Source organism: Schistocerca piceifrons, chromosome 5 (assembly GCF_021461385.2).
Source record: "Schistocerca piceifrons isolate TAMUIC-IGC-003096 chromosome 5, iqSchPice1.1, whole genome shotgun sequence".
Classification (NCBI taxonomy): Eukaryota; Metazoa; Arthropoda; class Insecta; order Orthoptera; family Acrididae; genus Schistocerca; species Schistocerca piceifrons.
In genome coordinates, this window is record NC_060142.1 from 671,254,949 (window position 1) to 671,278,270 (window position 23,322).

The window sequence follows — 23,322 nt, forward strand, 5'->3', positions numbered from 1 at the left end:
CTCAAGTAAAACCTTCTGTTGCCTTTTGCAATTTTCCAAGCAAATCAACTCCTATCAGTTCCATCTGTTTTTCTTTTGGACTTACATTCTGTATGTACCCTGTATATGTTTGGTTACTGACTTTCGTGAGTTGACATCTGACACGAATGGCTAATTTCTTCCTGATTTCTGGGAAGCTTGTTTTTCTGTTTATTTTGTACGTCGGTACCGGTAAACATTTTAAGAATTAGTTTCAGAGAAGTAGATTATCTTCTGGTCGGTCTTCCAGCCGGTGCAGATTATCTTAATTTGTACCGAATTATTTGCAAGTAATGGTGATATGTTGTATGTCTTTTTAGAAATTATTCGCTTATATCTTTGTAATAAATGTCAATTGTTTAATAATTATAGTGTTATCATTAATTATACACAGGATTCACTCTCTGATAATAACAATAATAATGGTGGTGATGATGCTGATGATGATGACAATGACGACTATGATGCATTAGCATTGCGCCACTTTTCAATGCATGAGGTTTGTCTAGCTCGCAGCATCAAGAAAATAGTACCTTTGTTATCTTTCGACTCAGAGTGTTCTTTGGTGTGGTTACTGCGGTGACTGAAAATTTTGATTTTATGTATTTGGTCTTGTGAAAGATAATTATAAAAAATATTGCAGGAATAGTTATGTCTGGTGTGAAAGCCGACGGTGGTGAGTTGTGCTGATGTGGATGGCCCCAGTGTCGTCTGTTTTCTTGCTCCAACTGAATTGGTGTTCCTTGCAGCTGTCATGGCTTTGCATCCAAACTGGCGATCTCTTTCTACTGCCGTTTTCCAGTGGAAAACATTTGTAAGAGAGGGAGACTCCTACGTTCCTCGTAAAGGAAAAACTGTTCCTGCTTCAAGCCAGAATCTCACTGGTGACGAAGCTAAGCGGCTGTATGAAGAAATTGTGAAACAAGAACCCGAAAAGTCATCGGTGGGGAATGTAACTTCTGCAGCCACATCTGCGGAAATATGTTTGAAAAATGTGCGGCATGCCAATCTCACTGAAAGCTCTCCCGTGAGCAGCACGCCCTTGGATGTAGACGGAACTACCTGGATCAACAATATAATGAAGGCTGCTCAAAGTAACGACGTTTCCAGCGTTTCGTCGTTATTGAAAGGAAGAGAGAGTAACATAAATACTGTTGATCAGTATGGTTGGACAGTTCTGATGTGCGCTGCTGCCTCAGGATCTCTTGATGTGGTAAAACTGCTCGTTGACAGCGGCGCTGACATCGACGTGAAAGACAGAAGTGGGAATAGTTCTTTGAGTATTGCGGAAAAAATGAAGCATTTTCATGTTGTTAATTACATGAGTTCTAGGCCCGTTTCAGAAGAGAAACCAATATCCCGTAGAAGAAAGGACGTAGGTACTTTCTACTGTGCTGTTTGTAAACGCAGTTTCAGTGATGAAAAAGAGAAACATCTCACCTCAACTGTTCATCTTTTTAACTCTCACCCTGGTGGGGGCAGAACGTATTATTCTATTCCAGAGAGCAATAGAGGTTTCCAGATTTTGTTGAAAGCTGGTTGGGACAAGGAAAAGGGACTGGGTCCTGAAGGATCTGGTCAAAAGTTTCCTTTAAAAACTGTGTTAAGAAAGGATAGGCAGGGACTCGGTCAACCTACAAAAATTCCGGCCAGAGTGACACATTTTGACCCATTTTCTACTGAAGCTGTCCGGATAGAGAAAAAATGTAAAGGAAGAAAGAATAGGGAACTTTTTTCTCTGAAAGAAAAGAGGAAGGAGAGAATGTTACGCAAAATCCTAAGCTAAAAACCTGATACCGGTTTGTACTCTTGTATCATCTTGAGAACTAGTACATTGAGGTGAGCAGAAAATACTGTCTTAAGTAAAACATTCTACTGCACCTACATGTCATGCATTCTACTTATGGCTGAGACCTGCATAATTTTGTGCAGATACTTTACATTTTTTGGTGATTAACACTTTCTTGTTGACGTGTGATGGTAATTGTAAAGATTTTTGTGTGCACTGATTATTAAAGGGCCTTGATCTGGACAGATTCTCTTCCTGATTTTATTCTGTGAATGTGTCAATAGTAATGATAAAGAGATATCTTGTGTGTTAACACACTACTTTTACATTGTCAGGATATTAAAAGTTCATTTAGTTCGAAATATCAGTGTGGCTGTTATTATTTAACAATTTTGAAAAAGACATTATGGTTTGAATTATAAAATGCAAAAATTAGTCTTCTTAAATTTGTGAAAAGTGTCATTTTGTTTGTCTATTTTTTATTAATTCAGGCAGTGGTTATTATTTCCACTGGATATAGAGAAAGAAATATGTTGAAATAGCGCATTTGTTATCTGATGATGTGAAACAAATAAATGGGAAGACTGAAGACACTAAAACTGCCACTCTCAGTATTGAAAGTCCTGGATTTGTCTTTCAAGTAGCAGTTTTAGTTTCGATTAACCGTTTTTTTGTTATTTTTTGCAAAATATCTTTATGTAGATGCTAGTACTTGATACTGAGTAAAGGTTGGTTTGCGTTTAACAGAATTTGATTAGCAGAGAGCATTGAAAAATTGAATGTTCATTTTTACAAAATGAATGCTGTGTTTATTAATGTAATAGGCAACATGGCTTTACAGGCTTGGGCCTTTTGGAGAATCCTCAGCACAGCCTGCGATTGTTGAGTGAAATTGAAGAAATTGGAGAAGAAATTCTAAGAGATCGTAATGAAGTTGTAGCTCTGGACCGTAGGCGAAATCAGACCAGAGAAGCTCTCAGAGCTATACAGAAGTCTACTGCAGATAAAGTTTGGGTGTCAGTTGGATCTCTTTTAATAAAGATCCCAGAGAAGAAAGCCACTGAAATGCTCAAAAGAGGTTAGTTAAAAATTTATTTTTGCTCTTGCTTTGCTCTGCTTGCAGTCTGTGAAAGCACAACAGCATATACCTAACGGCTGATGTGGTCATTTTGACTGCTATGTGAAAATTATTATTTTCGTTCTCATTATCTTCATTTCAAATAAGTGTTTTAGTTTTATAAAACTAAAATAAGATGAATTATATATCTCAAATTCAAAATTTTTTTCTTTTTACTACAAACAAGAATGAGTTTTTAGAAATGTTTTATCTAATTAACAAACACAATTTTTATTTCAAATTCTTTGAGTAAAGAAGTTGATGTTTTATTGTGTACTCATTATTATAAAATTAATTAGGTACTGTAATATTTTATGTAGTGCACTTAGTCATGAAATCTGTTTGCCAAATCCACATATCACGACATATTTGTAAAACACTGCCTGACTTTTTCTTCAGTTTATTTGCACTCACTGATGTGAATTGCATATCTTTAGGAGGAGGAATTACATACGTCCTTAGTTATGTCCTCCGAACAAGAACCATACATTCACCGTTTGCACTTTTTGTAGATATAACTTGTCTTATTCCTACACTTCATTTGACATTGTCTCCTCATTTTATTTCCTTCCAAGAGTTTCCAGATTTAGCTTCTGTTTCCACCAACTTATTTTTCGAGTCCATGTACCCCATACGAAGCTCCTCTGCTAGCTTCAGCCCTGATCTTCAGCCCTGTTTGATAGATGCCGAGTCAAGAATATTATAAAATACTTGAACTGGCTATCTTTGAATACCGTCTCGAACAGTGTATTTTCTTGCCATTTGATCCACCACATCAACGCCAAATTTTGTATTGTTTTAGAAATCTCTTGTCTGGAGTGATACCCCCGCCCCCGGCCAGTTTGAAGTTCAACTTCTGAATGCAAAGTGCAATACAGAAGCACATTCTTGTTTCGTTTGCCTTGATATACAGTAAGAGTGCCACTGGAATGTTTGAAGAGATCTGAGTTGTAAAGATCAGCCTCCACAGCATAAGGGATTTCTCTTCTTGATCATCTAATTGTTCCAACAGTGCTAGTACTATTAGTTCTCAGCTTGTCACCCTGTTTCACAGTTGTAAAAAAAATGGTCCATAGTCATGTATCACCCCTTCTTTTGAAGTGGCTCCATCAACTTCATTTGATTTGATTAACGTGGGAGCTTGGGTCTAACCCACCACTGCCTGCACCGTAACTGAGTTTATTGTGTGGTATTGCTCCACGTATATCTAGTAAAGCCAAACAGTGCCCTTGAATAGTGCAAGGAGTCTCTTTCAGAGTTTTTTGTTACACACAATTTCTTCCGGTATAGTTGTCCCGAAGATTCTGTATCTTTCGCTCTCCAGTGCCATGCATTCGAAGATTAAGTGCGATGCAGTTTCTTCAACCTCATCACAGATCCTACATTTAGGGTCTTCTTCCATTATACCCATTGTGTGTAGGTGTTTTTTGAAATTCCCTTAGTCTGTCATCAGTTCAGTCATGAGTTTGGTCTTTTTTCCTGTTCAATCTCAGGATTACAGAGCTTCTTTTAAAACGTGGCTTGGACATCATTACCTTACCATGTTTTAGTTTATGGACCTTGGTACAATATTCTACATGCTGTTTCGTAAGCCAGTTCCATAGTTCTAGTTTGATCATAGCCTTGGTTATTGTCAGGACAGGTTCCAGTCCAATAAATGGAGTCGCTGCCCCCATCCCGATCAGTCTGTCGGCTTGTTCATTGCCACAGATCCCTGAGTGGCCAGGGACCCACACTAGGTTTACCCTATTGCTTCCCCCTAGCTCCACCAGAGCCCCGTGGCATTCTGTAACAATCTTGTTGCAGGAGCTGCCAATGATTTCAGGGCTGCTCTTAATGAGAGGGGCCCATGTTAGTTTCTCATCTAAGGTTACCCCTTGATATTTCACTATCCCCTTCACAGGTAGAGTTTCATCGAAGAGCTTTAGATTCCAGCTTGAGTGTTGGATATGCCTCTTTGTAAATGGCACCACAACACTCTTCCTAGGATTAAGCTTCAGATCCTGTTTGATGCACCAATTTTGCACAATGTACAATCCTCCTTGTGCCATATTTCTATCTGTGTCAATAAATTTGCTGAGTATTACTATGACAAGGACATCTGCATATCCTTGGCAGAAACGTTGTCTGGAATTTAGTTCCTCAGTGAGTTCATTCACCACTAGATTCCACAATGGAGGGGACAGAACTACTACTTGTGGGCAACCTCTAGTGGTGTTAATTACTATCTTTTCGTTCATCATGGTAGCCTCTACCTTCCTTCCACTAAGCATGGCCACCTACATATAGTGGTCCCTAGGTCATGCAACTCTACTGCCCTTACTATAGAATCGAAGGTTGTGTTACTGGAGGTACCCTCAATATCCAGTAAGATGCAGAGGGCTATTTCTTGGAAGTGAAGTGCTTTCTCCACCCTCCCAAACAGTTGGTGGAGAGTTGTCTCACATGATTTACCCGGTTGAGATTCGTGTTAGTTTGAATGTCTCTCTCTCTCTCTCTCTCTCTCTCTCTCTCTCTCTCTCTCTCTCTCTCTCTCTGTATTCAATTAGTCTGTTCCGACTCTTCGTGGCCCCATGAACCAAATCACGCCACTTTTTCCTGTCTTGCACTTTCTCCCGTAGACCTTCCAGGTTGGAACACATTGCTTCTGTGATGCCATCGATCTAGCTCATCCTCTGACGTCCTCTTCTTCTAGTTCCTTCAATCTTTCCCAGCATTAATGTTTTTTCCAGCAAGGCATGCCTTCGCATTGTGTGTCCAAAGTAGGTCAGCTTTTGTTTTAACATTAGACCTTCCAGGGAGAAATCTGGTTTTACTTGCTCCAATATTGATCTGTTGGTTCTCTTTGCGATCCATGGAACTCTAAGAAGTTTCCTCCAACACCACAGTTCGAAGGAGTCAATTCTTCGCCGTTCAGCCTTTCTAATGGTCCAGGTCTCACATCCATACATCACAACTGGAAATACACAATACGGATCTTTGTTGCTAGTGTCATATCTCTGGACCTTATAACCTTGTCAAGGTTTGACATCGCCTGTCTACCGAGCAACAGGCGTCTCCGGATTTCATGGCTGCAGTCGCCATCAGCAGAGATCTGGGAACTGAGATAACTGAATGTGGTCACTACCTCCATGGTTTCTCCTGCTATATCCCACGAATTGGTAGGTGTAGTTGCCGTAACTTTCGTTTTCTTCTCATTCAGCCTAAGATCGGCCTTTTCACTTTCATCTTTCACCTTCAGCAAGAGTGTTCTCAATTCTTCTTCACTTTCTGCAAACAGGATCGTATCATCTGCGTACCTGAGGTTGTTTACATTTATTCCAGCTATTTTAATTCCTGTTTCTCCGTCATCTAGCCTCGCATTCCTCATAACACGTTCTGCATACACGTTGAATAAGTACGATGACAGTATGCAGCCTTGCCGGACCCCTTTCTGAATCTTTATCCATTTCGTTGTTCCATACATAGTTCTCACCGTGGCTTCTTGGTCAAGGTATAAACTCCGTATCAGATGAATGAGGTGATCTGGTACACCCATGTAGAGGGGCCCTAATTAGCTTCCTCTCCCCAACGTATACATTAACCAGTTTTTCCAATGTTTTGAGAATGGAGGAGGACAGACTGATTGGTCTCATATCCTTGGCCTTGGTATGATCAATTCTCCCTGGCTTTGGAATGAAGACAACCTTCACTGTCCTCCAAGTGTTGGGAATGATTCCTACTGCTAGGCTAACCCTGAATAGCCTTCATAGAACTCTTATGAGCTTCTCTCCTGCCCTTTGCAGGAGAGCTGGAAAAATTCCATCTGGGCCAGGTGTCATGAAAGGTTGGAGATGTTCCCACTGCCTGTTGGATTTTATTGAAGACCACACACTCCTTGGCTGATTCCCAGTCCTGTCTTCAAGTGCCTGAGAACCATTGTCTCTCTGGGATCTCATTCTGGTCTGTGTTGTCCGGCAGAGCATATTGAAGAAAGTGAGTTTTGAGGAGCAGTTCCAACGTCTCATGTGCTGCCTTTGTATATTCCCCATCTTCTTCCCTCAACATACCTCCTGGATTGGTTGGTACTCTGGCTTGAACAGCTGTGCTTTCCACTTCCTCACAGACTGCCTTCCAGGATGCCTTCTTTGCTTGTCTGATTGCAAGGTTGTAATTGACAAGGTCGTCACAATGTTTAGCCCCATTGTCCTTTACGTCTCTTATTGTTAAACGATCTCCATACCTGTTTTCTTTGTGTTTCCAAGTTGTTATTCCACCAAGGCACACTCCCATTTGTGCACTTTTTGGTGATTGTGCAGTTGTCCTGATACGAGGTTACTATGGCAGTGGTAACAGCCTCTTCTACTTCCTCAAACTCTACTGGTTTTAACTTCCAATAAGCCTAAGTCAAGGTCCCTCTCAGTCTGTTCTCCTGGGATTCCTATAGGTCCATGGTCTGTCTGATTCCCATTTCAACATTGAATTTAATGTACGTGTGGTTCGATGAAGATGGCTCTAATGCCACATGCCATTGTTTGACATAGCTGCCCATCATCATGAAACCAAAGGTTATGTCAGTTACTTTTTCCCTTCTGCTATTCCTGAGTGTAGTTTCATTGCCCCTAGTTGTAAGCGAAAAGAAATTCAAGGAGGTACTCACCTCTACTGTTGGAGTCCTTACTGCCCCACACTAGGTTGTGGGCATTGGTGTCGCATCCCACCAGCAGCTGGTCACCTTGCCGATGACAAGCCTCCACCCGTCTCCTCACCTCCAGAGGAGCAGAAATCCATCACTCGCATGAAAGAAATTTCATTTCTTACAAAGATGCATGTTCTGGAGTTTCTTAGATTCCTGGCTTAAATCAGCTTACCTCCAGTGCCACGAGGCCCGATACACCCTCTTTATATACAGGGTGTTTCAAAAATGGCCGGTATATTTGAAACGGCAATAAAAACTAAACGAGCAGCGATAGAAATACACCGTTTGTTGCAATATGCTTGGGACAACAGTACATTTTCAGGCGGACAAACTTTCGAAATTACAGTAGTTACAATTTTCAACAACAGATGGCGCTGCAAGTGATGTGAAAGATATAGAAGACAACGCAGTCTGTGGGTGCGCCATTCTGTACGTCGTCTTTCTGCTGCAAGCGCGTGCTGTTCACAACGTGCAAGTGTGCTGTGGACAACATGGTTTATTCCTTAGAACAGAGGATTTTTCTGGTGTTGGAATTCCACCTCCTAGAACACAGTGTTGTTGCAACAAGACGAAGTTTTCAACAGAGGTTTAATGTAACCAAAGGACCGAAAAGCGATACAATAAAGGATCTGTTTGAAAAATTTCAACGGACTGGGAATGTGACGGATGAACGTGCTGGAAAGGTAGGGCGACCGCGTACGGCAACCACAGAGGGCAACGCGCAGCTAGTGCAGCAGGTGATCCGACAGCTGCCTCGGGTTTCCGTTCGCCGTGTTGCAGCTGCGGTCCAAATGACGCCAACATCCACGTATCGTCTCGTGCGCCAGAGTTTACACCTCTATCCATACAAAATTCAAACGCGGCAACCCCCCAGTGCCGTTACCATTGCTGCACGAGAGACATTCGCTAACGATATAGTGCACAGGATTGATGACGACGATATGCATGTGGGCAGCATTTGGTTTACTGACGAAGCTTATTTTTACCTGGATGGCTTCGTCAATAAACAGAACTGGCGCATATGGGGAACTGAAAAGCCCCATGTTGCATTCCCATCGTCCCTGCATCCTCAAAAAGTACTGGTCTGGGCCGCCATTTCTTCCAAAGGAATAATTGCCCCATTTTTCAGATCCGAAACGATTACTGCATCATGCTATCTGGACATTCTTCGTGAATTTGTGGCGGTACAAACTGCCTTAGACGACGCTGCGAACACCTCGTGGTTTATGCAAGATGGTGCCCGGCCACATCACACGGCCGACGTCTTTAATTTCCTGAATGAATATTTCGATGATCGTGTGATTGCTTTGGGCTATCCAAAACATACAGGAGGCAGCGTGGATTGGCCTCCCTATTCGCCAGACATGAAGCCCTGTGACTTCTTTCTGTGGGGACACTTGAAAGACCAGGTGTACCGCCAGAATCCAGAAACAATTGAACAGCTGAAGCAGTACATCTCATCTGCATGTGAAGCCATTCCGCCAGACACGTTGTCAAAGGTTTCGGGTAATTTCATTCAGAGACTACGCCATATTATTGCTACGCATGGTGGATATGTGGAAAATATCGTACTATAGAGTTTCCCAGACCGCAGCGCCATCTGTTGTTGAAAATTGTAACTACTGTAATTTCGAAAGTTTGTCTGCCTGAAAATGTACTGTTGTCCCAAGCATATTGCAACAAACGGTGTATTTCTATCGCTGCTCGTTTAGTTTTTATTGCTGTTTCAAATATACCAGTCATTTTTGAAACACCCTGTAAATAGGGTTCTTGTATCGGCCACACCCACTTCCTGCCTCCCCACGCAGCAGCTCAGAGCACCAGAGGCCACTTTACTGTGCTGCAGATTAATCTGCAGCACCTCCAGTCTTCGTCTTGCTACCATCTCTGAAGTCTTTAAGAACCCTGATAGTGACCTGCGAGAACCCTAAAAATGATTTCAGGTCCGCTCCCGCTGTGCCTTCAGGGACTTCTCTCCGACCTGCACCACCAGCGTTCATCCTTCCAGTACAACCTTATGGTTCATCACTCTTCTGTCGAGACCTTTGGGTTCTGGGCCCTTAGTTTCTTGAACAGAGTCTTAGGAGAGACTTCCTTAAGGATCTTTGATACCCATATTGACACCTTTGCAGTCTTAAGAAGCTCTGCTGCCGTCTTGACCAGCAGCTTCCCATCTTCCCATGGGGATATCATGGGCACCTTGTCCTTAAGCCATTCACCCCTTCACAGACAAAAATGAGGGCACCACAATAAATAGACCCTCCTGAAGTTGGGTCCTGGGCCAGTGTTGTCCCCCCCAGTCCCAATCTTTTCAAAGAGAGCCATCTGTGCAAATTGCCCCTACTGCGAGGTGATGGCCACCAGTGGATGGCCTTCCTGTATAACTGCCGTCCTAAAAACTGAGATTGCAGTACTGTAGGTCTGTTTCCCTATGTCTTGTCTTCGTTTTTTCTAGACTCACTTATCCAGGGAGGAGGGAGTCTTAGATTCCTCCCCTACCCTCTTGCTACCTGTCTTCAACATTGTGGGTGTATGCATGTCCCCTTCAACCTGAGACAGTTTTTTTCTTGGGGTCTTAGATTCAAGTCCCTTTAATTCCCTCCATATAAACTTCATTACTACACTTTCAGGAAGAGTCTGGTCACGTGATCTGTGGTAATGTTTTCCTAAATAAGGGAACCCATTGCACAGAAACTTTTGAGTCATCGTCGACAAGATGCCAAAATTTTATACCAGGTTTGTCTGGCTTGTTTCACTAAGACTGTAAGAATGGACTACTTGTTTTGCTTGGAAAAAGCTGTTCATCAGCAGTCAGATTTTCAGGAATATATGTTAAATTTCAATTATGAGTAAATTTGCTTCAAACTTTTGATACTAAAGTGAATATATCTGTCAAACGTTCTGATCTTGTTTTTCTAACGTCAAAGTGCAAAAATCTTACAATTTCTCAAAAGCAGTTTCTCCCCATAGTATCACTGAAGATGGGTGGACCCCACTTTTTAGACCACAGTTCATCAAGTTCAGTAGTGTTGGCTCCAAGAACACAACACACATACAATAAAGCAATAAAAGCCTCCAGTTTCTCCAAACTTAAACTCCACAATTCATTTCCTGGAGCACGTTTTACATCCATTTCCATACAGTGTTTAATGCCTTTCACTATAGATTCATCAATAAACAGACGCCACGCACTCACTATGCTGGTGTCAGAAACATATCACTTTGAATATGGTGTAGGTCTTGGATTTTCTTTCACAATGTTGTAACTTGCCAACCTGCCAGATGTGGTCTTTCCAAACTCTGCTACAGTCCACTCCGTGATGCCATCAGTACCCAGCAACGTATTACGTGGTCCTGGGAGGCATGTGTTGATTTGTCCCTACTTATACCTTCTTTTATGTGATACATTTTCTGTTGCTGTAATAGAACAATAGAAAACATCAAATTAGAAGTGTCTGTTCAGAGTAATTGTCATCTATATGAAAGTTGAATTTTGACATGTAAATAATGCATTTCATAATTATTACTAACCTGGCTGAACAACTACGTTTTCAGCATAATCTGAATCGGTGCTTCCAGAATGATAGCTTGGTTGACAGTAATCTTCGTCTGCATCTTCTATTAGGTCTTCTGCATCTAGGTCACATTCTGCTTCAGACTTATCATTTGGAATATCATGTAAGAGAGCGAACCATTCTGCTTCGGTAAGCGACAGAGATCTGCGAGCAGCGATTACTATGTTGCTACAAGCTAATGAGTGGCAAACAATGGACATCAGTAAATTAAGAGTTTCACTATTGTGCATATTATTGCTGTTTAGACTGATGGTTACAGATTCAGTCTCAACCAGAGGAAGGAGGGCATGCTGTAAGACATTTTATTACAGTAATCAATACCGAGGTCAAAATGACCTCTCTTGTGGTTCTAGATACACTTGTTAACAAGTATGGATGATTCTGACTTTTAATTTGGAAAAGTCACTGAATCTCATTGCAGTACGACAAAAACTGCAGTCAAAATAATGTTTTGAAAATGTGTTGCAGTCATTTTGACTGCTCTGGTGGTTCTAGTGTTAAGAATTTGGAATTGGGAGTTTATCACCCCCCCCCCCCCCCCTCCTCCCCTTTCCCTGTATCATTATGGTGAACCATTCATTTCAGGAAAGGTGCTAAAAGTGTCACCGCATCAATTTTGTACTGGCAGAAACTGCTTGTGCACCATTCACTGGAAATAAAAAAAAGTTACTTTGACGGTTCTCTTATTTCTAGGATTGTATGCTCAAAGAAGTGGTAGAAATCAGACTTAAGTAAAACCTGATAAGCAAAGAAAACAGATTTTATGTTAATAAGGTACTGAAACTGTGCTTTGCATGCTAATGACACAGTGTGAAGTGGGATGTAAACCCAGCAATTGACTAAGCACAACCACGTACTTCGTAACAGCACTGCTCACCTTATGTCGGGGATACCAGTAAAAATATACCTTGGTGGACAAGCTTGGCCACCACCAGATGATTATTTAGTAACAGCCTTGCAAAATAATCATTAATTTAAGTCTTCAAGAACGACTTTCCTACTACATATTTTGTTTGTGGAAAGGTTTTTAATCTTCTTATTGTGACCCTACTTAACATATACAAATAAGCAGTCACAACAACACATTAAAAGGCCTACAGTTTGAACAAGAAAGAGCAGACTTGTTTTGCCTGAGAGTAATGTGTGTAGACTTTAAATACTCCTAATGCGGGAAAAACCACCCTGCTTTGCAAACAGAGTGACTTTCCAAGATTTGAGAATGTCTGTGCTTTCGGGTCTAATCTTTGTGACAGTGTCCTCTCTTGACGATATCTTGGCTTAGTTGTTAGTGTCAGACTGCAAATTCAAAGGTTAGAGGTTTGGATGTAGATTGCTTTTCTGATTTCATCACTGTGGCGATGACTGCTCACCACAGACAGTGCATAATGGCCAGAGGTGACAAAAGCCATATGAATGTGAGCGAGGTATGCATGTTTTTCTACATCTTTATGAGAATTCCATTTGATAGCTTGTGATACCTAACAGTCTTCTTTCATCTAGCCTGTTTTAGCACTCAATCTATTTGATATTGTTGTTATTCCGTCCCAGATTTTCCATTATTTTTTATGGTGCCTAAGTGTCATAGAGCAGTTTGAGTCTTGATATTTAGAAATACATCCAATAATGTATATTTGATATTAATAGGTTTTATATTTGAAATATCATAAGTGTTCAGTCATTTGTAGGATGTTGGTTGTGTGTTAGATATAAAGTTGTTGGTTTTTATCTTTCAAAATATAAAGAATTCTTCTGCTTCACAAATATCCAAATTTAGTCTGTTTTACATTTGTTTTGTTTTTCAGATCAGATTCAAGTTGACGTTGAAATCAACAAAATGCGCAGTGAACTGAAACTTAAAGTGAATAAACTGCGTGACATGGAACACCAAGCTCCAGTACCTGGTCTCATGCTAAATGCACTGACATCTTCAGAAATGGGTGCTATAAAAACTGCAATGGGTTTCAGTAACTGAAAATTTCAAGCAGTGGTTCATTGATATTAAAGAAAAACAATTGTACAGTATTGATTGATACGTAAGAAATTTTACACACTCTGTGTTTTGTATTGTATACAACCCAGGAATAAATATTAAATGAGTTCTGGTGAGGATGTGTTGAAATTGGTTTTGTTATCTTTTAATAGTAATCACTTTTGTGGCTATTATGTATTATCCCCAGTCACATTTGTGTCCTGTGGAAAGCTGACTTTGTGTACAGAATTTTACTTTCAGTGATATCCCTATAGTATGCAAACTCCACTCTCTGTGTTCTTCTGAGCTTGCTGAACTACTTTTAATATGCAGTATGTATGAGCAGGAGACTTGCCAGTGTGTCACCCTGTGACAGTTGTGGGCTTTTTTCCTGCTAATAATGTTCATGAACACACAGCATTGCTATTGCTTATCACAGATAGATGCCTAAAATGTACAATTGTACCTGAGGGTTTGGTACTACTTCAGTGTTTGGGAAGACTGTATTCCCATTACACAAGAAACCTACCATGGTGAGCTGTCATGTTTAGATGCTCCACTGAAAACTAGTCTGTATGTGAGGAGTTTGATTCAGAAAACACTTGTGATGTCCTCACTGTAGTGTTAAAATTTTTATCTTGTGTTTATTCTTCTGTCAACCATATCCTAGTTACAGTGGCACAGCAAGCTTATGGTAATGCTCTCAGAAAAAACTATGCTGACTCATTATTCTTAACCGCAAATAATCACTCTCCTGTGAGAGCATCTCAGTACGACAGCCCACAAACAGTGTCAATCACACTGAAAATGCACTCTCAAATTTGCTAACGAGAGAGCACCACAGCATGTCTGCACCCGAAGACCCACTCCGAAAAACCTTCCCAACCTACGACAGAAAACTGCTCACTACAACCCCCCCCCCCCCTCTCCCCCCAATCTCCTCACCCTCTCCCCATCTACCAGAGCACAGCTCACCATTCATCACCTTTCAATGGCTTGTCATGATTCCTTTGCCATTCTACATATTCACAAGTGTGTGTTTATTCTTCTTCGTATTTTTCCTGGACTTTACCCTGTATCTCCACATGATGAACATGTTAATTATTGCATCCCCCTCCAGCTGCGCGCCTGCCCCCTCTTTTCCAGGAGAGAATTTGTGTACTCCCAACTGTCTTGTTCTAGTGTTATCTGTAATGAAAGTGTGAGAACACTTTTTCCCCCTAAATATTTGTGAATCACGTAACTGAACTGGGAAGTGTGTGCCATCCCAGCATTCACATAATTAGATGTGGGGGAACCCAACTGTGGATAATACCAGCTCACACATTAATACTGAAACAATGTTTGAAATCCATGGGAATGTGTGGCATGAGGGTTTCCCTCATCCCAAATGTGGCTCTTGGCTTTAGCAGACTGTCATTTGTGAAATTTGCTTCATCTATGAAAAGAATGACCAGAGAAAAGTCTGGAATGTCAACTCAATGGTGTAGGAACCATGCGCAGTAATCGGCATGTGGGGCAAAATTGGCTACACTCGCCTGAAGTAGCTGTTCGTGGAGAGCTCGCCACTGCTGCTCTGGCGTACATCCACAGGACCTACTATGTTGCGGATACCCATCAACAGACTGGCCGACCACTTGGAGGATGTCCTCTTCCACATCAGCAGTGTGGTGTATCTGGCCACAACACAATTGACCCTGTTCGTCTTGAAGGTGCCAGTTTCTTGAAGCCATTGTTCCAATCTTGCTAACATGGCCTGTAACGGGCAGGCACAACCCAGAAATCATTTGAGATACAGGTGATGCGCTAATCAACTATTTCTTCCAGTTTCACTACATATGTGCAACACGTCGGTTTATTTGGAAAACGTGTAATCTGCTATTCTGTAATGCATTGTCTTTCTCAATTATTGAGTGGCAGCTGATGTACTTGTGCTTCAGTTGTTTGGGTTGTTCTCTGATGACGTGACATGACACCAATTTTTTTTTTACGGCTGTCCTGAATGCTCTTTAAGACACCTATAACTGTGTAATAGAAATTCTGAGTGCCATTTATTTGTGATTTATGTTAACATTAATGGACATATATATCTAAAAACAAAGATGATGAGACTTACCAAACAAAAGTGCTGGCAGGTCGATAGACACACAAACAGTTGTGGGTCAGGATGAAGCTGGCTAAGGTAATGAGGAAAGAGGTTTTAGGTAGGGTGGCAGGTGATCGGCGTGAAAGGAAGTGCTCCATCGCAGCGAGGCCCTGGACGTGCGGAATATTTGTGACCCACAACTTCTTCACTTTTGAAGGCCAGACATACCAACAATTAAAGGGAACAGCCATGGGTACCAGGATGGCCCCATCGTACGCCAACCTATTCATGGGTTGCTTAGAGGAAGCCTTCTTGGTCACCCAGGCCTGCCAACCCAAAGTTTGGTACAGATTTATTGATGACATCTTCATGATCTAGACTCACAGTGAAGAAGAACTCCAGAATTTCCTCTCCAACCTCAACTCCTTTGGTTCCATCAGATTCACATGGTCCTACTCCAAATCCCATGCCACTTTCCTTGACGTTGACCTCCATCTGTCCAATGGCCAGCTTCACACGTCCGTCCACATCAAACCCACCAACAAGCAACATTACCCCCATTATGACAGCTGCCACCCATTCCACATCAAACGGTCCCTTCCCTACAGCCTAGGTCTTCGTGGCAAACGAATCTGCTCCAGTCCGGAATCCCTGAACCATTACACCAACAACCTGAAAACAGCTTTCGCATCCCGCAACTACCCTCCCGACCTGGTACAGAAGCAAATAACCAGAGCCACTTCCTCATCCCTTCAAACCCAGAACCTCCCACAGAAGAACCACAAAAGTGCCCCACTTGTGACAGGATACTTTCCGGGACTGGATCAGACTCTGAATGTGGCTCTCCAGCAAGGATACGACTTCCTCAAATCCTGCCCTGAAATGAGATCCATCCTTCATGAAATCCTCCCCACTCCTCCAAGAGTGTCTTTCCGCCGTCCACCTAACCTTCGTAACCTCTTAGTTCATCCCTATGAAATCCCCAAACCACCTTCCCTACCCTCTGGCTCCTACCCTTGTAACCGCCCCCGATGCAAAACCTGTCCCATGCACCCTCCCACCACCACCTACTCCAGTCCTGTAACCCAGAAGGTGTACACGATCAAAGGCAGAGCCACGTGTGAAAGCACCCACGTGATTTACCAACTGACCTGCCTACACTGTGAAGCTTTCTATGTGGGAATGACCAGCAACAAACTGTCCATTCGCATGAATGGACACAGGCAGACAGTGTTTGTTGGTAATGAGGATCACCCTGTGGCTAAACATGCCTTGGTGCACGGCCAGCACATCTTGGCACAGTGTTACACCGTCCGGGTTATCTGGATACTTCCCACTAACACCAACCTGTCAGAACTCCGGAGATGGGAACTTGCCCTTCAGTATATCCTCTCTTCTCGTTATCCGCCAGGCCTCAACCTCCGCTAATTTCAAGTTGCCGCCGCTCATACCTCACCTGTCTTTCAACAACATCTTTGCCTCTTTACTTCCGCCTCGACTGACATCACTGCCCAAACTCTTTGCCTTTACAAATGTCTGCTTGTGTCTGTGTATGTGCGGATGGATATGTGTGTGTGTGTGTGTGCGCGCGAGTGTATACCCGTCCCTTTTTTCCCCGTAAGGTAAGTCTTTCCACTCCCGGGATCGGAATGACTCCTTACCCTCTCCCTTAAAACCCACATCCTTTCGTCTTTCCCTCTCCTTCCCTCTCTCCTGACGAAGCAACCGTTGGTTGCGAAAGCTAGAATTTTGTGTGTATGTTTGTGTGTCTATCGACCTGCCAGCACTTTTGTTTGGTAAGTCTCATCATCTTTGTTTTTAGATATATTTTTCCCACGTGAAATGTTTCCCTCTATTATATTCATATCATTACTGGACATATAATTATTTAACTCCTTACTATTCACAGAACTACACTTAAAAAGTAGAGTTGTTTTTGCAAGCTACCACTTCTTAAACATAAATTTGTCCTTGGAATAGGAGGAGTTGACCAGGATAAATGATTTTTCGTTAGATTTAAAACTAGCTTTGCTACCTGTAAGACATTTTATTTTACTTGGCAAATGATCAAAAAGTTTTGCTGCTGTATATTTAATTTCTTCCTGAACCACCGACAGCTGTAGTAATGGATACTAAAGGTCATTATCTCCTCTAGTGTTGCACATAAGTATATCACTGTTGTTCTCAAATTGTCCTGGATTATTTATAAAAATTTCATTAGCAAAGGGGTACACACATTGTGACAGTGCAGTTGAAATGCCTAAATCCTTGAGGTACCTACATGATGACAGTGGATAAATACCACATGTTACTATTTCTGCTTTTGTGCAATTAGTGCTGTCTTTCTAAGTGATGAGTTACCCCAGAAAATTATTCCATATGACATTGAGTTGAAATTTTTCAGGGGTTGGTTTCTGTAGCAGTTATAAGAAGAGCAAAAGTAGCTGCATTTAATTGTTTGTGCAGCTCAGCAGTATGCTGCTTCCTGTTCAAAGTTTTCATCAGTAAGAACGCCCAAAAATTTAGAGCATTCTACTGTGCTTACTGACTTACGTTCTCGTTCTACATAAACTGTTTGCATAACTCTTTGTTGTTCACAACTGAACACAATGTGTGTTCTCAAAATTAAGTGACAGTCAATTTTCAGAGAACCACTTAATAATTTTTTGAAAAACATAAGTAGCAATCACTTCATATGCTTTCTATCTCATTTGACTTACTATAACACTAGTACTGTCTGCAAGAGTGGCCATTTCTGCCTGATGAATGTTGAGTGGAAGATAATTCATATACATTAGGATTTGGAGTGGATCCAAAATTGAACCTTGTGGGGACTTCCTTCTTGATTTCACCCTAGTTACTAAAACTTTCCCTTTTCAACATTGTTTGAATTATTCAGTATAACTTTTGCACTCTGTTAATTATAATTCAAACCATTTGTGTGCAAAGCCATCAGTTCCATAAAACTTGAGTTTTTGTTAAGAGTCTAACATGATCTACATGAACACCTTGAAGATCTCAAAAGATACTAACTGGTAATATTTTATTATATAAGGATTGAAATATTTGATGAGTGAATGTATAAATAGCATTCTCAGTCAAGCAACCCTTCTGGAATCCAAACTTCATATGTTTGGTAAATGGCTTCTATTTAAATCAGAAACTAGAGTGCATTGTTTTTCGAATATTTAGGGAAAATATGCCAGTGCAGTAATGGGATAATAATTGTCTAAGCCTTTCTTGTCACATTTTATATAAAGAGGTTCAGTAATTGCATATTTTGACTGAAAAAAATTTCTTGTGCCAATGAAACATGTTCTCATTAGTAAGCCCCCTACTTTGTGTGGACATACCTACTGTAGGGTGCTACAGTCTTTATTTCCATTAACTGTGCATCTTTATCATTATCTTGCTGTACGTAAGTTGGAAAATATACCACTGAAATCAGATTTAAGAAGGCCAAATAATGACCTGTTTTCTCTTGTATGATAGTATGCATTTAGTTTTCTCTAAAATAGCTGAAAGTTTCCTAGAGGGTATCTGCGGACTGTTACAATTACCAAAGAAGTATTCTGCAGCCATAACTCACAAATACAAGCTTCTTGGTTCTGATCTACTCAAAAACTACCACCATCAATATTTTTGACTGTGTCTCAAACTTTACATATGTTGCACCTTCTTCTGTTTGCGCGTGCACTCTACGCTAAATGATGGTAGTCTATAATCCCTTAAATTTAATTTCTCTATCCTTGTGGTTACATTGTGTTCAGAGAGAGACAGAACATATATCACTTACAAATTTTTCATATCCTGTAGTTGTACAAGAAGCTCATCTACCTTGTTTTTCGGTCTCTCTAATCATCTGATGAAATGAACTAATTTTACATAACCAAATTCTGACGTAAAAATGTATCCCTATGACTCCAATAATCAAAGGGATTTTGCCATTTGTGGATCTACCACACCCCCCCCCCCTCCCCTGCTCCCTACACATTCTGCAAGATGCTCAGCTAATCTGCCCTTTGCCGCCCTACTCAGGTGCAGTCCATGATTTGTGTATCTCCATCTCCTAATTCCAGCACAAGTACGACACTTTGCTTCAGTCAAAAGCAGTCCACACTACGGCTAACTCTGCACTGGTCATGGTGCAAAACCTCAAACCCCACATGTGTGTGCTGTAGGTGGTCTTATTTCCCCCTGGTCAGATTTAACCCTTGAGTGGCCTTGCGTATGTATAAAGTGCTCCAACCACAAAGAATATTGTCTTTTACTGTTCCATTGTTATTTTACAATTTTTGTCCCCATATCAGTTCCTTCTTTATTGCACCACCTTAACACAGTCATAAGTCCTGTTGTTATACACCCAAGTTACCAGTAGTGACATAAAATAAACAGCGAGCTACATGAGAAAAAATTTACAATCCATGCAAGAAGATCACACAATGAGGCAGTTGTCTACGAGATAATTACTAACTGAATAAGCAGTTGACTGGGGTTTGAAGCAGCTGAGCTGTTTAATGATTTGAGTGGGTCATTACTGTGCGGTAACAGTTGCACACAGCAAAAGAGTGATGTAATGAAAGTTTATTTTATTGTTGTTTGATTAAACAGTGCTTTATCTTGTATAAAGTAACTTTATTTGATAGTAGTTGCATTAAATTCAGATTAAACTGTGATTTCGCTTGTATATGTTTACCTTGGTAACATGAAGATAGGTATTCTTTACTGGTATACAAAATGTGCTGCGTACCCACTCATTTTATGAAAAACAGCACACCTGCTTGAGGGTTAATACTATACTCTTGTAGCCTGCCCGGTTAGCTGTGCAATCTAATGCACTGCTTTCTGGGCGGGAAGGCTTGCCAGTCCCCAGCGGATTTGTGTTGAGGTCCGGTGTACTGGCCAGACTGTAGATCATTTTTAAGGGGGTTTTTCATCTGCCTCAGCGAATGTGGTTGGTTCCCCTTATTCCGCCTCAGTTTCACTAGTTTGGCGATTGGTGCGCAGACACTTTCTCCATGTACGCATACACCATAATTTCTCATTTCTCTACCACGCAAACATTGGGGTTAGACTCATCTGGTTGGAGACGTTCCCAGGGGGGGTCCCCTGGGGGCCGAACTGTGAACTGTGAACTGTACATTCAATGTGGGGTGGCGGTGGGGTGAGTGGACTGGACTGCTGTAGCCTAGGCTGTTGTGGGATTCTGGATTCTGTAGCTCTGTGGGCTACGGCGGGGACGAAGCCTCTCCATCGTTCCTAGGTCCCAGTTCCATACACTATGCTACACGACACACTCTTGTAAGTTGCAAGCTCAGAATGTTTCCTGCTCCTCCTCCTGTAAGTACCTGGTTCTCGGCATGACAATTTTTGCACGAAGCCCGTATGTTCCATCGTCTGGCTGAGCTGGTTGTTCCTACGAGTCTTCTGCATTCTACATTGCAGAACTGGTTGAGGCTCTTCACCTACTTAGGTAACATGTGAAGCTTGATTGCTAACTAGAATTTGAAATGAGATTTCTGAGATTTTCTTCTTTAGCTTATTGCTTGTTACCATTTCCCATTGTCTCATCCCACTTCAGCCTATCTAATTCAAAATGTGCCATTTCTAGTTATGGTTGAAGGGCATGAATCTCTTGCATGTTCCATGAATCTCTTGTCTTGACTGCATAGTATAGAACTCCATGAGAGAGTCACATCCGATACTTCACTGGCCTCCCCACTACAATACAAATTCACAGCTGTGACATGTTTCTCCCACACTAACCATGGCAACATCACACTTATCATACGACGCTACTTTTACAGTAAACTAAAAAAACTATAACAAACACTTAAATTTTAATAAAGTAAGAGCTAGCGAAAACTTATCTTCCAATGAGTTGCGCAGCTAACTTCCAAATGACAGCTAGATGCGAACACGAGAATGTAAACACCATACAGATTTCCACTGAATGTAAATTTTGGATTGCAGAAGACGTGAAACGAATGAAAATTAAAATAGCACAATATTTTGAACAGCATTAAAGAATTCCTATTCAGGAGAAGGAAAAAGCACAGTACTGTCTCCAAAACAACGTGTGTTCCGCCCTGTTAGTGCTAGCGTTGGAGAGCTTCAGTGTGTGCAACAAACACAGTGATGAGGTGAAATCATAGTGTTTTATTTGTATACTGCAAAGAAAGTTGTCCATAGTTCTTGACCGGAACATTTTTCTAAGGAATTGGTATGCATTAGCTGCTGTCTGTGAGATGACATAAGCTCATCAAGTCACTCTCAATCCAAAATATATCTTCCCAACCCAGTGGCTGGTGTATTAGACTGAATGGACTCCATTGGATGTTCCTTACCTGTAAAAGCTTTCAGGACACTGTTATTGCTGTTGCCCAACTGTAATTCGCTATACCCATAGTAATAACTTCAATAGATTCCTTTCTGTTGTCTACAACTCAACTGACATGTTCTTTGCATTTAGCTCACACCATATCTCTCTCCCAGCCATCCCCCTCAACCCCTCTCCATACCCTTCCCACCTCACTCCTTGTTCCTCTTCCCATCACCCTCTCCCCCCCCCCCCCATCACCCCCTCTCCCCCCATTCACCCCTCTCCTCCCATCACCCCTCTCCCCCCATCACCCTCTTTTTCCCTCATTCCCCCAATCCCCTCCTCCCTCTCTCTCTCCCTCCTCTCTCTCTCTCTCTCTCTCTCTCTCTCTCTCTCTCTCTCTCTCTCTCTCTCTCACACACACACACACACACACACTTTTTTACACTTTTTTCTTGACAACTTCCCACTATTCTACCAGACAGGCAGCCTTTGTAGGACACTGCCCAGAGCAGCTTGAAAGTCGATGTGATTTCCAGACTCGACCTCAGTTTCTTGATTTGACATCAGAAATGCTGCCAGTGTACTCATCAGGAGTGCAGCACGCACCAGTGAAACCAGTCATCTCCAGTGCCATCTATATAATATGTCTGTGCCAGTGTTTCACAATAGTGACCAATAGTGTGCTCAGGTTGAACATTCAGGAACATTTTTATATTTGTGACAAACTTTGATTAGATCCAGATGATCGTTATGCTGCTTTTACTTGGAAGCTGTTTCAGTAGCTAGCATTATTGTGTACTTTCTCTGTAGTAATAACATTTTATTGTTATTAGCTGTGCAGACACCTTTCTCTGCTTCTGTCTGCATAACCCTTTTCGGGATACTATTTGTAATATATTACTATGGGAAGGAAAGTTGCTGCTCACCATATAGTGGAGATACTGAGTCGCAGATAGGCACAACAAAAAGATTTTCACACTTAAAGCTACCGGCCAAAGGCCTTTGCCAACAACACACCACACACACGACTGCAGCCTCGGGCAACTGAAACCACGTCAGTGTGGTGCATCTTGTTTTGCTTTTTGTAGTCCAAGGTACCACCAAGTCATGATTCCAAAGAACAAGCACTCTTATCACAGCAGGTGTAGCATTTTGTGATCATGCCTTGCTGATGTCTGGAGCTGACATCTGTACGGACATAAAACAAGGGCACATACAGTGGAATGTTCTCCTCTTAATAACTATCTATATATGTTTTTCTCTCTTGTGAACATCTTTCATAAGCCTAATAGGATAATGATGGAACATGTTACTCTGAAGAAACTCATATTACACTACACATCGTAGAGGATCTCCTCATTGCATATCAGTTAGAGCAAAACACTCTTACAGTCATTATTGTGATTTGCCAGGTTCACTCTGAGTACCTGACTGCACTGAAACAATGAAGACAGTTTGACAGCAGCAGAAGTATTCTTTATGTGAAAGACATAGTAAACACATCATCCATATTGTTGAACAATGTGATAGACTTGTCTCATCATTGTCAATAATTTATGTGTTCTTCAGTTCTATAGAAACTGTTGGTATTAGAAATTTTAAATAAGGCTTACATTTTTACATCCTTTATTTCTGCGTGAAATACATTGAATACTTTAGGTTGATATAACATACTTTTCTGGTATGGAGCCCTGCTATGCATTTCAAATGAAAATCATTCCTACTTCTAGTTTCACTACTGAGAACTTCACTGTTTAGTACTTAA

The 23,322-nt window shown here is 41.4% G+C and overlaps 1 protein-coding gene across 2 annotated transcripts; it reads left to right on the forward strand.

The window, feature by feature from the left end:
* Positions 1–551: 551 nt before the first annotated feature.
* LOC124798005 (p53 and DNA damage-regulated protein 1-like) lies at positions 552–13,296 on the forward strand. Of its 2 annotated transcripts, none has more exons than XM_047261193.1 (3): positions 552–694; positions 2,649–2,885; positions 12,980–13,296. In XM_047261193.1, the coding sequence occupies exons 1-3, from the start codon at positions 670–672 to the stop codon at positions 13,147–13,149; spliced, it is 432 nt and encodes a 143-aa protein (XP_047117149.1). In that variant the 5' UTR covers positions 552–669; the 3' UTR covers positions 13,150–13,296. The 2 variants fall into 2 exon arrangements, with proteins under 2 accessions (XP_047117149.1, XP_047117148.1); XM_047261192.1 differs by lacking the exon at positions 552–694 and adding an exon at positions 701–1,397.
* The last annotated feature ends 10,026 nt before the right edge of the window (positions 13,297–23,322 follow it).

What these genes read in the sequence shown, in the direction of transcription:
- LOC124798005 (XM_047261192.1), top strand. Translation starts at nt 773, where the DNA reads ATGGCTTTGCATCCAAACTGGCGATCTCTTTCTACTGCCGTTTTCCAG. An exon ending in CCGTAGAAGAAAGGACGTAG is followed by an intron (nt 1,398 to 2,648) that starts GTACTTTCTACT and finishes ATGGCTTTACAG; the next exon opens with GCTTGGGCCTTTTGGAGAAT. An exon ending in CACTGAAATGCTCAAAAGAG is followed by an intron (nt 2,886 to 12,979) that starts GTTAGTTAAAAA and finishes TTTGTTTTTCAG; the next exon opens with ATCAGATTCAAGTTGACGTT.